The sequence below is a fragment of the Bombina bombina genome, chromosome 1 (genome assembly GCF_027579735.1).
Source record: "Bombina bombina isolate aBomBom1 chromosome 1, aBomBom1.pri, whole genome shotgun sequence".
NCBI classification, from domain to species: domain Eukaryota; kingdom Metazoa; phylum Chordata; class Amphibia; order Anura; family Bombinatoridae; genus Bombina; species Bombina bombina.
In genome coordinates, this window is record NC_069499.1 from 914,532,151 (window position 1) to 914,547,058 (window position 14,908).

The 14,908-nt window shown below is 40.1% G+C and overlaps 1 protein-coding gene across 1 annotated transcript in view; it reads left to right on the forward strand.

The window, feature by feature from the left end:
* CDH5 (cadherin 5) overlaps positions 1-14,908 on the forward strand; it is a 214,701-nt gene that overhangs the window by 172,748 nt on the left and 27,045 nt on the right. The window contains exons 7-8 of the mRNA XM_053699617.1: positions 7,692-7,948; positions 8,939-9,078. Of these exons, the coding sequence (XP_053555592.1) occupies positions 7,692-7,948; positions 8,939-9,078 (397 nt within the window). The remainder of the gene's footprint in view (positions 1-7,691; positions 7,949-8,938; positions 9,079-14,908) is intronic.

Below are 14,908 nucleotides of genomic sequence, written 5' to 3' on the forward strand. Positions count from 1 at the left end.
CTGACATTACAGGAGGTAAAGGCCATGCCCTGCCTCAAGACAGAGCCAAACCTAAGGCTAGACAGTCTAATTTTCGTTCCTTTCGTAATTTCAAAGCAGGAGCAGCATCAACTTCCTCTGCACCAAAACAGGAAGGAGCTGTTGCTCGCTACAGACAAGGCTGGAGACCTAACCAGTCCTGGAACAAGGGCAAGCAGGCCAGGAAACCTGCTGCTGCCCCTAAGACAGCATGAATCGAGGGCCCCCGATCCGGGAACGGATCTAGTGGGGGGCAGACTTTCTCTCTTCGCCCAGGCTTGGGCAAGAGATGTCCAGGATCCCTGGGCGTTAGAGATCATATCTCAGGGATACCTTCTAGACTTCAAATTCTCTCCCCCAAGAGGGAGATTTCATCTGTCAAGGTTGTCAACAAACCAAATAAAGAAAGAGGCGTTTCTACGCTGCGTACAAGATCTTTTATTAATGGGAGTGATCCATCCGGTTCCGCGGTCGGAACAAGGACAAGGGTTTTACTCAAATCTGTTTGTGGTTACCAAAAAAGAGGGAACGTTCAGGCCAATCTTGGATTTAAAGATCCTAAACAAATTCCTAGGAGTTCCATCGTTCAAAATGGAAACTATTCTGACAATTTTACCCATGATCCAAAAGGGTCAGTACATGACCACAGTGGATTTAAAGGATGCTTACCTTCACATACCGATTCACAAAGATCATTACCGGTATCTAAGGTTTGCCTTTCTAGACAGGCATTACCAGTTTGTAGCTCTTCCATTCGGATTGGCTACGGCTCCGAGAATCTTCACAAAGGTTCTGGGTGCTCTTCTGGCGGTACTAAGACCGCGAGGAATTGCGGTAGCTCCGTACCTAGACGACATTCTGATACAAGCTTCAAGCTTTCAAACTGCCAAGTCTCATACAGAGTTAGTACTGGCATTTCTAAGGTCGCATGGATGGAAGGTGAACGAAAAGAAGAGTTCTCTCTTTCCACTCACAAGAGTTCCCTTCTTGGGGACTCTTATAGATTCTGTAGAAATGAAGATTTACCTGACAGAAGACAGGTTAACAAAGCTTCAAAATGCATGCCGTGTCCTTCATTCCATTCAACACCCGTCAGTAGCTCAATGCATGGAGGTGATCGGCTTAATGGTAGCAGCAATGGACATAGTACCCTTTGCACGTCTACATCTCAGACCGCTGCAATTGTGCATGCTAAGTCAGTGGAATGGGGATTACTCAGACTTGTCCCCTACTCTGAATCTGGATCAAGAGACCAGAAATTCTCTTCTATGGTGGCTTTCTCGGCCACATCTGTCCAGGGGGATGCCATTCAGCAGGCCGGACTGGACAATTGTAACAACAGACGCCAGCCTACTAGGTTGGGGCGCTGTCTGGAATTCTCTGAAGGCTCAGGGACAATGGAATCAGGAGGAGAGTCTCCTACCAATAAACATTCTGGAATTGAGAGCAGTTCTCAATGCCCTTCTGGCTTGGCCCCAGTTAACAACTCGGGGGTTCATCAGGTTTCAGTCGGACAACATCACGACTGTAGCTTACATCAACCATCAGGGAGGGACAAGAAGCTCCCTAGCAATGATGGAAGTATCAAAGATAATTCGCTGGGCAGAGTCTCACTCTTGCCACCTGTCAGCAATCCACATCCCGGGAGTGGAGAACTGGGAGGCGGATTTCTTAAGTCGTCAGACTTTTCATCCGGGGGAGTGGGAACTTCATCCGGAGGTCTTTGCCCAAATACTTCGACGTTGGGGCAAACCAGAGATAGATCTCATGGCGTCTCGACAGAACGCCAAGCTTCCTCGTTACGGGTCCAGATCCAGGGATCCGGGAGCGGTTCTGATAGATGCTTTGACAGCACCTTGGACCTTCGGGATGGCTTATGTGTTTCCACCCTTCCCGATGCTTCCTCGATTGATTGCCAGAATCAAACAGGAGAGAGCATCAGTGATTCTAATAACGCCTGCATGGCCACGCAGGACTTGGTATGCAGATCTAGTGGACATGTCATCCTGTCCACCTTGGTCGCTACCTCTGAAACAGGACCTTCTGATCAAGGGTCCCTTCAAACATCAAAATCTAATTTCTCTGAAGCTGACTGCTTGGAAATTGAACGCTTGATTTTATCAAAACGTGGTTTTTCTGAGTCAGTTATTGATACCTTAATACAGGCTAGGAAGCCTGTTACCAGAAAGATTTACCATAAGATATGGCGCAAATACTTATATTGGTGCGAATCCAAGAGTTACTCATGGAGTAAGGTTAGGATTCCGAGGATATTGTCTTTTCTACAAGAAGTTTTAGAAAAGGGTTTATCCGCTAGTTCCTTAAAGGGACAGATTTCAGCTCTGTCCATTCTTTTACACAAACGTCTGTCAGAAGTTCCGGACGTTCAAGCTTTTTGTCAGGCTTTAGCTAGGATCAAGCCTGTGTTTAAAACTGTTGCTCCACCATGGAGTTTGAACTTAGTTCTTAATGTTTTACAGGGGGTTCCGTTTGAACCCCTTCATTCCATTGATATCAAGTTGTTATCTTGGAAAGTTCTGTTTTTAATGGCGATTTCCTCGGCTCGAAGAGTCTCTGAGTTATCTGCCTTACATTGTGATTCTCCTTATCTGATTTTTCATTCAGACAAGGTAGTTCTGCGTACTAAACCTGGGTTCCTACCTAAGGTGGTCACTAACAGGAATATCAATCAAGAGATTGTGGTTACATCTTTGTGTCCTAATCCTTCTTCGAAAAAGGAACGTCTGCTACACAATCTAGATGTAGTCCGTGCCCTGAAATTTTATCTACAGGCAACTAAGGATTTTCGACAAACGTCTTCCCTGTTTGTCGTTTATTCTGGTCAGAGGAGAGGTCAAAAAGCTTCGGCTACCTCTCTCTCCTTTTGGCTTCGTAGCATAATACGGTTAGCCTATGAGACTGCTGGACAGCAGCCTCCTGAAAGAATTACAGCACATTCTACTAGAGCTGTGGCTTCCACTTGGGCCTTTAAGAATGAGGCTTCTGTTGAACAGATTTGCAAGGCTGCAACTTGGTCTTCTCTTCATACTTTTTCCAAATTTCACAAATTTGACACTTTTGCTTCTTCGGAGGCTGTTTTTGGGAGAAAGGTTCTTCAGGCAGTGGTTCCTTCTGTATAAAGAGCCTGCCTGTCCCTCCCGTCATCCGTGTACTTTAGCTTTGGTATTGGTATCCCATAAGTAATGGATGATCCGTGGACTGGATACACTTAACAAGAGAAAACATAATTTATGCTTACCTGATAAATTTATTTCTCTTGTAGTGTATCCAGTCCACGGCCCGCCCTGTCACTTTAAGGCAGGTAATTTTTCCATTAAACTACAGTCACCACTGTACCCTATGGTTTTCCTTTCTCTGCATGTTTTCGGTCGAATGACTGGTAATGGCAGTTAGGGGAGGAGCTATATAGCAGCTCTGCTGGGTGAATCCTCTTGCACTTCCTGTTGGGGAGGAGTTAATATCCCATAAGTAATGGATGATCCGTGGACTGGATACACTACAAGAGAAATAAATTTATCAGGTAAGCATAAATTATGTTTTTTCCACACGCTTCTTGCGACCCTGTTGACTATTTTGAATGAAACGCTTGATTGTTCGATGATTACGCTTCAGAAGCTTTGCAATTTTAAGAGTGCTGCATCCCTCTGCAAGATATCTCACTATTTTTTACTTTTCTGAGCCTGTCAAGTCCTTCTTTTGACCCATTTTGCCAAAGGAAAGGAAGTTGCCTAATAATTATGCACACCTGATATAGGTTGTTGATGTCATTAGACCACACCCCTTCTCATTACAGAGATGCACATCACCTAATATGCTTAATTGGTAGTAGGCTTTCGAGCCTATACAGCTTGGAGTAAGACAACATGCATAAAGAGGATGATGTGGTCAAAATACTCATTTGCCTAATAATTCTGCACTCCCTGTACACTTTTTGTATCTGTGATTGCCTTGTGTTTAAGCCTCTGCAGATGCCCCCGTGATCTCAGTTCTTTTGACAAACTTGCATTTTAGCTAATCATTGCTGACACATCAATAACTCCAAAGGGTGAGCACAATGCTATCTATATGATACACATGAAATAGCACTGTCTAACTGTGAAAAACTGTCAAATGCACTGAGATAAGAGGCGGCCTTCAACAGCTTAGAAATCAGTTCATGAGCCTACCTAGGTTTAGCTATCAACAAAGAATACCAAGATAACAAAGCAAATTTGATCATAAAAGTAAATCGGAAAGTTGTTTAAAATTGCATGCCCTATCTGAATCATGAAAGTTTAATTATGAATTAACTGCCCCTTTAACTATGGATTTGGAAAACCTGCAAGCAGTATGTTAACGCTCCATACTGCTTGCATTTTTGCGCTCCACTTGTGGTCTGGCCCAAAGTACAGTTCATGCTGCTTAACTTTGTTTTATATATATCAGCCCTGTATTTGACATTGGTAGAAGAACAAAGCCTCTTAGCAGTATGTCTAGATATTACTAGACTACCCCTATTATTGCATTATTAGTAATCAGGACAAAGAGTGGTTTGATACAACCTACCCAATGCCTCTTAGGTTGAAACTATTTGCCTATGGAGGGCAATGTCTAATGCCAGTAAATTGTATAAAGTAATAAAGAAGGAGAAAAGAGACACGATTTAGCACACTGAAAAAACTATCAGGGTAGGTGTATGCAGTAACAAAGAGGGGGATGTGGAGGGCTAAAAATAAAACATAACTTTTAATAAATCGTTAAAAAGTTGAACAGCACTAAAAATCATTTACAAACATAAACAAATGTAGTGCTCCCAAGGTGTGTAAATATCTATTGAAACTATAATGAGACTGGAGTATAGGTACAGATAAGACAAGCACAAAACTGGGTAATTATCCCCATTGCACAGTGCACTGCGACATTAAATAGATCCCTATCTATATATGTTGCCACAAGGGCTTAATCTATGCTGTTGCTGTGCTCCTGTGTAATTATTTAGGAAGGCTGGGTATTCCCGTGCTTCGTCTACTAAAAAAATTGTGTAATATACACTTGATTATTCTTGTAAATTCTAAAGTCAGGTATCATGTAACAAATGTTACAACAACTCCTATTTTAACATAAATAAAGTACACTCTAGGGAGCAGTGCGAACACCTGACGTACATTTTGCCACTGCTTTTTCAAAGGTGCCAGCTGCCCCACAAATACCGTCTTTTATTGAGCAGGTAGGCAATCATGGTTGCAACCTATACGTCGTCATTTTTTATTGTCTGATCACGGTATGGGGTGTGTTCAATCAGGGGCTAGTTGTGGCTCACACACCCCTGTATTGTGTCCTATCATATTCGGGGGAATATAATGTAAACACTAGTTTAGCGATTGTCAAATCCGATCATCTAGTTTGGTATGTAACATATCATCCTCATAGTATACTGTAAGGTTTTGTCAAAAGTCTATGCACTCCAAAATGTCAGACAAAGGGGCATATCTATCAAGCTCCGGATAGAGCTTGAGGCCCCATGTTTTTGGCGAGCCTGTAGGCTCACCAGAAACACCAGTAAGGAAGCAGCGGTCTAAAGACCGCTGCTCCATAACCTGTCCGCCTGCTCTGAGCGGGCGGACAGACATCGCTGCAATTCAACCCGATCCCTGCTGGCGGCCTATGATTTTGCACTTTGCGGAATTGCCCCAGCAGCTCTCCGTATTCAGCGAGGTCTAGCGGACCTGATCCGCACTGACGGATCAGGTCCGCCAGACTTTGATAAATAGAGGCCATAGTCACATCTTGATGTTTGTTCACTTATGTGCTACTTGTTTATCCAGAGTATCCAACCTGTGATTATATCTTAAAGATACGTTACTCAGTATCAGTATTACCTGCCCTATGGACAGATCATACTTCAATATTCTGTTTCGTATAGTGTTTTAAGCAACATATTGCTGTTATTACATGTGTAATAGATGTTAACGTTCATCCTATTTGTACTCTGCTTATTTACGCCAGTATGCTATATATAGTTATAGATACTACGGGTAATGGACTCCGATTATGAATTCAAATGTCATTTAGTGATATATTATGTACATTTTGCTAATCATATTAGCACCAATTTAAAGACTTAAATGCAATGAGGTGAATCTACAGTATATCACATTCTTATAAGAGTGGTCAAATAAATCAAATTTATAGATATTAAAGGTTCTGCTAAATCCATAGTTTATTAGCCATAATTCATATATTCTCTTAGCTCACTTAAATTTATCCCACAATTCGCGTTTTCTTTAAGATTTTACAATTTTCTGTTCTATTTAATTCAAAGCCATGCTGTACGTAAAACTTATATGTTTGCGCTGATCTAAAAAGGAAGTAAGGGTAAGAATTGATCGTGATTTTGCTGAGATATAGCCTATGGTGTCATCCTCATCAAGTAATTCAGATCCATACAAGGTATATAGCGTATGATGGACAGAGAAAACACCTAAAACAAGAAGCACATTTACATTTTGTGTACAAATGAGGTCAAAGAACAGACATTAGTTATAATTCACAGGGGATATTGTTGGTTTCTTCATATATGTCCTTATTGAAGAGGTAAAGTATTTTAGATATGTTAGAGAAATGCACTAAAACTGATTCGCTCATTCAGCTGTGATTGGACAATAACCAATGATGACGCATTGGTTGCAGCCATGATTGGCTACCTGCTCAATAAAAAAGGGGATTTGTGGGGCAGCCAAAACAGTGACGAAACATACGTCAGGCGTTCGCACTGCTCCCTAGAGTGTACTTTATTTATGCTAAAATAGGAGTTGTTGTAACATTTGGTACATGATAATCAAGTATATTACACTATTTTTTTAGTAGACGAAGCACGGGAATACCCAGCCTTCCTAAATAATTACACAAGAGCACTGCAACAGTATAGATTAACCCTTGTGGCTACATATAAGGTAGAGGTCTATTTACTGTCGCAGTGCACTGTGTAATGGGGATAATTATCCAGTTGTGTGCTTGTCTAATCTGTACCCGTACTCCGGTCTCATTATAGTTTCAATAGATATTTACACACCTTGGGAACACTTCATTGGTTTATGTTTTTATGTCTTTAAATGATTTTAAGGGGGCGCAGATTCCGCAGTTCGCCTCTGGCAGGCTGAATTCCCCTGGCGGAATTCAGAATTGCACACGAGCGCTATTTTGCGTTGCGTGCAATCCTGCCCCCTGCCCGCGCACAGCCAATCACGCACGGGCAGTAGTTGTCAATCTCCCCGGTCAGATTACACCGCAGAGATTGTTTTTTGCCACTTTAGAAGTGGCAAACGGTTAGGAAAGCAGCAGTCTGATGACCGCTGCTTGTTAAAGACGGTCAGGTTCTCTAGTGAGAACCTGCAGCCGTAGGGGTTCAAAAGCTGGCGAAAGATTTTGATAAATCGACCCCTAAGTGCTGTTCACCTTTTTAATGATTTATTAAAAGTTATGTTTTATTTTTAGCCCTCCACATCCCCCTCTTTGTTACTGCATACACCTACCCTGATAGTTTTTCAGTGTGCCAAATATTGTCTAATTTCTCCTTCTTTACCACTTTATATTATTAGTATGTTGTCTGGCTGTCTATCTGATGCTTATCTGTCATCGCCTACCCTGACAAGTGAATTGTCATTTATTTTCAGCCCCTGGACTTTGAAAGTGTTCAACAGCATAAGTTTAGCGTTGAAGCAACAGATCCAAAAATTGACCTGCGAATGGCACAGCAATTCAGGCCCAAGAGCATTGCTGAGGTCATCATTAATGTTCTTGATGTGGATGAGCCCCCTGTGTTCTCAAAGCCATTTTACCAATTTCAAGTAAATGAGGACACCGTTCCTCAAAGCACTATTATTGGTTTTGTATCAGCAAAGGATCCAGATGCTGCTAATCGTCAAGTGAAGTAAGTACATTATAATTACCTATCACTAGAAAAACATCAAATTATTTTAAAGAAACAGAATAATGTACAAACACATTGTGATCATTGAATGATGTGTTTGATTGGTGGTTCCTTTTAATAAGTAGCCAATAAGTAACCAATTGGAGGCTCTGAGAGCCCTTTTGGAAGACAGTAGATATCTACTTAAAGGGGCACTGTACTGTAAAACTTATTTCCACTTAATGTGTTCCCAACTACTCAATATACCTGCTGCAGAGTATTAAATGTATGGGAAATTATTATTTCATGTTTACTTTTGTATTTGAAATAGATGTTTTTGCCTTTTTGAAACCATCACCTATTCATCTTAAGGTCATGCTCATGGGCTGAGCCTGGAACAGACCTGCTCATGTTATCTCTCTATATGTACAAAAAGTTTAGAAGATAGGTGTTGAAATGTTAATTATGAGAAGGGTTCAATAAGTAAAACCAACTATGGGCTAGATTATGAGTGGAGCACTAACAGTTATAAGCAAGCGAAAAGGGGTTTATCGCCGTTGTTGGCGAGTCGGGTTTTTCACTCGTATTACAAGTTTATTTTAAACAGCTGTCCAGTTTACTACTAAATTCTAACTTGCTTTTTTCTCTTGGTATCCTTTGTTGAAATGCATACCTAGGTAGGCTCAGAAGCACAATGCACTACTGGGATTTGCGGCTGCACATATATGCCTCTTGTCATTGGTTCACATGATGTGATCAGCTAGCTCCCAGTAGTGCATTTGTACTCCTTCAACAAGTAATAACAAGTGAATTAAACAAATCTGATAATAGAAGTACATTGGAAAGTTGTTTAAAATTGTATAATCTAAATAATAAAAGAACATTTATGGGTATTTTGTCACTTTAAAACAGATTGGATTATTGAGATATATACAGTTTACATAAAAAAGCAGAAGCAGCATAAATAAAATGTAGTGTTTGAACTAGAATATCTTTTACTGTCTTTTGTAGATACAGAATAAGAGATGGTGGTAATATACCAATCACTGTGAAAGAAAACTCAGGGAATATCATCAATAGCAAACCACTGGACAGGGAGACCAATGCCTGGTATAATTTAACTATAGAGGCTGAGGAAATTGATCCAAGCAGTAAGTATAAAAAAACAGACTTGTTAATATTGAATTTTTGTCTGTAAGTCACATCACAGGCTCACAATATGTTAAAGACAGGTGTCAGATGATGCTATAGTTGACCATAGTATCCAATCAGGTGACACATTTTAAATCACATAATGGTTAAAAAAAACCTCTTTGGAAGCTAAGGGGTTAAGCACAATATGTTACTTTTGTCATAAATATGTGCATACATGCTACAAATGTTCTTACTATCTTAATAACCTAAATTATATTAAACCCCATTAAATAAATATAATTGAAATTACACTTTAAACTCAGTGTTATTCAAATTAATGCTAACATAAAAGAAAAGCAATTTAGAAACATTTCCCCAACTTCCATCCCCCATTTACTTTATTGCTGCAATAACATAATGAAAAATAGAATCTTTAAATAAAGATGATTTACATTGAACTATAAAAAAAAATTCTGTCTTGCTTCCAATAATCACAATTTATTTGGGATAGAAACTAATTGTCTGATCCCTTCTCTATCCAGTCTGTTCATCACTCACCTCCCTCTTCTTTTTTATTCCAATTTTATTCCATTTATCTCTCCCCTTCCCAATCTCACTTCTTTCTCTGGGGTCCATTTATCATTGTGTGGATAGACATAATCCGCTATAGCGAACCATGTCCGGCGCACATCGATAAATGCCGACAGCATACGGCATTGCCGCTAGCAGAGGGTGTCAATCAACCCGATCGTATTGGATCAGGTTGGTTTCCGGCGATGTCTGTCCACCGCCTCAAAGCAGGAGGACAGGTTAGGGAGCAGCGGTATTAAGACCGCTGTTTCATAACTTGTGTTTCTGGTGAGCCTGAAGGCTCGCGAGAAACACGGGGCATCAAGCTCCTTTTCAGAGCTTGATAAATAGACCCCTCTGTGTCCGATTCTATAAAGCTCTCTGAGCTGGTGAGATTCTATAGGAAAGCTCCCCAGAACTTCTATTTCCCTTGTGGAGTTCTATAAAGCCACTTTTTACGCTGAAAACACGATGTGTCGCTAAGGGGCCTATACTGCATTTTCATATGGGAAGGAGATGCATACATTACAAACGTGCGCAATAAAATATGCAGGAAAAAATTGTATTGTTAAGGTGCATCAAAAATCCTAAACAAAATTGTTCACCAAAAATCTATTTCTTATGAAAAAAACTTAAAATTTATATAGAAATTACACAGGAATACATTGTATTAAATATGCACAGTGTAAATTGAAATTTAAGTACACTGGATGTGCAAAAAACACTTAGAAATTCGTACTTATAAGTACAAAACACCAAGCGTAATTGTTGTTTTATTGTAAAATGGGCTAAACATGGGTGTTCCATGTGCGTACATAAAATTGTCTCTCAAATCCCAGCGTAATTCTATGCATAAGAAAATAACAGTGATTTTAGGGTACAGTGCAGTGAAAACAGCATCATTTAATTTGTATTAGGTGTATTATTAAAGTTTAAACATTCGTTCTCCACTGTGAACTTTTACAAGCAGAGAGCTCTTATTATTTCTATTGCTACTCACAGGTACAGCCCCATTTTTTTATAGGATTTCATGAGGGCTGCCCCTGCGAGTGTTGGCAAGGAAAATCATGTCTAGCCCGGCAACTTACATAGGCATAGGGGCCGATTCATCAACCCCTGAATGCATCTGTTTCCGTGCAAGCCTTCAGGCTCACCAGAAACAGGAGTTAAGAAGCAGCGGTCTTAAGACCGCTGCTCCTTAACTTCGTCCATCACCTCTGAGGTGGCGGACAGCAATCAGCCCAATCGTATACGATTGGGTTGATTGACACCCCCTGTTAGCGGCCGATTGGCCGCGAATGTGCAGGGGGCGGCATTGCACAAGCATTTCACAAGGCTTGTGCAATGATAAATGCCAACAGCGTATGCTGTCTGCTTTTATCGATGTGCGGCGGACATGATCCGGCACAGTGGATCATGTCGGCACGCACTTTGATAATTCGGACCCATTCTCTCACTTAACTCTCTTATTCTCCCTCATTCAGTTGTGTTCTTTATAAGTTCTCAGTTCTATCTCCACTCCCCTTCCAATCATTCCATCTTCTGGTTCACTGTTCTGTCATTTTCTTTGCTCCTGCCCTGTATCCCACTATATTTATCAATTATTGCCAACTGTAAATTTATTCCCAATATTTCTACTTCTTTTTATTCCCAATATTCCATGCAAGGAGGTAGAGAGAGGAGAGAGGGGGTGGAGGGTTTAGAGAGAGGAGTGGAGGGAATAGAAAGAGATTAGGAGAGAAACAGGAAAAAAAAGCAAATGAAGAGAGAGGAAGAGGAGAGAGAGGGGAGGAGACAGTGGAGCCTCTGGGTTGGTGTGTGCAAAGCACTTTAAATCTTCTGTTTTGCACCCCCATTGAGCTAAGGAGGATAAAAAGTTAAATTAAAACCCTGGCTCTACACTCAAGACAACTGCGATCTCCCATTGCCCGTACCCTGCCCATGGAAAACCTGTAAATATGTCTCCACCCTTCCTGTATTCACTTGTGGAACACCCGAAAATCCACCCAGGAATGTTTGCTCCCCTCATAATAAAAATTTTGCAACCACCACTGGGAGTAGGCTTAAGGGAGGAGAGAGAGGGGACGAAAGAAAAGAGAAGGTGAGAGTGAGAGGAGGGGAGAGACAAAGCAAAAGAGGAGAGAGGTGGAGAAAGAGAATAGAAAGAGATAGAGAGGCATAGAGAGAAAGGGGAAAAAATAGAAGAGAAGGGAGAGAAGAGAGAGGGAAGAGAAAGGAGAGACGAGAGAGGGAAGATAAAGGAGAGAAGAGAGAGGGAAGTGAAAGGAGGGAGGGAGAAAACACATAGAGAGTAAATAGAGAAGTGATTGGAGAAAGAAAGAAAGAAGAGAGAGGTAGGGGTCTATTTATCAAAGCGTCAACTGAAAATACGCTGGAATTCCACGTCGAATTTGTCGCGAGATTGATCTGCCGTAGTTATCAAAGAGTCAAGATCGGCTAATGTTGAAATTTGTGATGTAATATACGATCCCGCAATCTCAATCCGACTCAGATCGATGCTTGCGTCATTACAGATGTTTTGAATTCAGATTCGACTCTATTTGAACCTTTTCAAAATCTATCAAACATTTAACAGGTACGTTTGTGTCTATTCCGACTCAGCGTACCTAGTTTTCAATCCACCACCCTTCAGGACGCAGATGCCATAGAAGTTAATGGGAGTCTGAACACACAGAAAGCTTATGTTCGATACTGCAAGAGAATTAAGTATATTACATAATAAAAGTAAATCAGAAACTCTATTAAATTGTATACCCTTTCTAAATCAAACAATATTTTTGCTCCACATTTGGTGCACTAATAGATATAGGGATACAAATGAAAAATACACTTCTACTTATGGATTATGCTACAAATTTGTCTCTCATTACAAAGCAAGGGGACAATATTATTTCTACAAATTTGTTGAAAAGTTTTGCTCCAAACTTGTCGCACTAATAGATATAGAGATAAAAATGAAATATACAACATAATATAGCTAAATTCCTTTTCATTTTTTGTGAAAAATCTATGTGCACCATGTTTAAGCCATGTAATACAAGTCACACTTTCCGCTTCGCACCAATTATGACGCAACACTTTTCACACCAATTATGATGCAAACAACCCACACACTAGTGAATTTTTCAACCACTTTTGATTGGCATATGCATAATCACATGATTTAGGACATCAGCCAATCTGATTAAAATATACATTTTAAACTATCACTAACAAATCTAATTGCTCGATACTTGTGTCATTGATCACTCATCAGAACATGTGCCATTTGTTACATTGAAAGTATGTATATGTGAATTTAGAATTAAAGATAAACATTGATGCTGACATTAGGACACACAGTGTAATATTTTAGACAAGGATTAGCTCAAAGGGATAGCCCACCTAACATTAAACTGTCATGATTCAGATACAGCAGAAATTAAAATCACCTCTTTACTGTCATGATATTTTCAGTGTATTTCTTCCTTCTCTTGAATTTCTTTTTCAGTAAGAAATGTTATCTTATATGCCAGCCCATTTAATAACACCTGTGAAGGGGGTGAAGGGGTGGTTTTTAAAACTAGATTGCAATCAGTAAGGGTTACACAGGTACAGAGATAAAACTGGCCCAGCTCTTAAAATATTCATTGATTGCAAATAAATACATATGATACCCTGATTACATGATATATTTGTAATTATTCCTGCTCATAATAATAATACATTTACACTATATACATATAGTGGTATAAATAAACACAGAAATATGAAAGGCAACATTGTTTAGAACAAAAAAAGGAATTTAGGGAAAAGTAAATATGTTTGAAAAAGATTTCTGACATAACACACACACACACACACATATATATATATATATATATATATATATATATATATATATATATATATATATATATATATATATATATATATATATATATATATATATATATATATATATATACAGTTGTGCTCAAAAGTTTACATACCCTGGCAGAATTTATGATTTCTTGGCCATTTTTCCGAGAATATGAATGATAACACAAAAACTTTTCTTTCACTCATGGTTAGTGTTTGGCTGGAGCCATTTATTATCAATCAACTGTGTTTACTCTTTTTAAATCATAATGACAACAGAAACTACCCAAATGACCCTGATCAAAAGTTTACATACCCTGGTGATTTTGGCCTGATAACATGCACACAAATTAACACAAAGGCAGTGGCGTAACTAGGGTTGGTGTCACCCGGTGCGGTAAGGTATGGTGCCACCCCCCCCCAGAAAGCAGCACACACAAAAACACAGGCAAACACACATACAGACACTCAGACACACTTAAAACATACTCAGATGCACACACAAACACTCAGAAAAACACTCAGACACACACAAAAACACTCAGACACACACACAAAAACTCAGACACACACTTACAAAATATGTAAACTGCACTACATTAATTATAAAGCGCATGCCTAGAGCTGCTCCCTGGCTCAGCAGAGAATCAAATGAAAGATAAACAGAGAACTCTGTTCACTTAGTGTACCGTAACCGTAATGGTCTGGTGGGCATCATACGTGGCTCCTTCACTTTAAAGACAGTGTCAAACAGTCATGCGGTCAGGTGCCAGGCATCCCCTCATGATTTGCCAGTTCCCGTTTAGAGAGACAGCACAGCAGTGAGTGACTCCACTGCTCCACATGTCACTGAGCAGTGAGCACAGATAGGCAGGCAGGTTTAGGCTAGCAGCGCAACTTTGCAAGCCCCACGGCATGCCCACAACATTCATAGCGAAATTGGGCAGGGGAGAAGCAAAGTACAAACAAGCAAAAACAGCCTGAAAAACTATTTGTTGAAATTGCAGCACTGGCTCAAGGGGCAAAAAAATTGTGTGTCTACAACTTCCCCAGTCTCACAAATGCCAGCCCCTCTAATAAAAAAAAATCTATGCATCTCAACATTGTATTTCTTTGAATTTCAATAAAATAAAAAGAAAAAAAAAGAAAAAAAATTTTTTTTTGTGTCACCCCCTGGAGGGTGTCACCTGGGTGCGGCCCCCCCTAGTGACGCCACTGCACAAAGGGGTTTGAATGGCTATTAAAGGTAACCATCCTCACCTGTGATCTGTTTGCTTGTAATTAGTGTGTGTGTATAAAAGGTAAATGAGTTTCTGGACTCCTGACAGACCCTTGCATCTTTCATCCAGTGCTGCACTGATGTTTCTGGATTCTGAGTCATGGGGAAAGAAAAAGAATTGTCAAAGGAGCTAATCT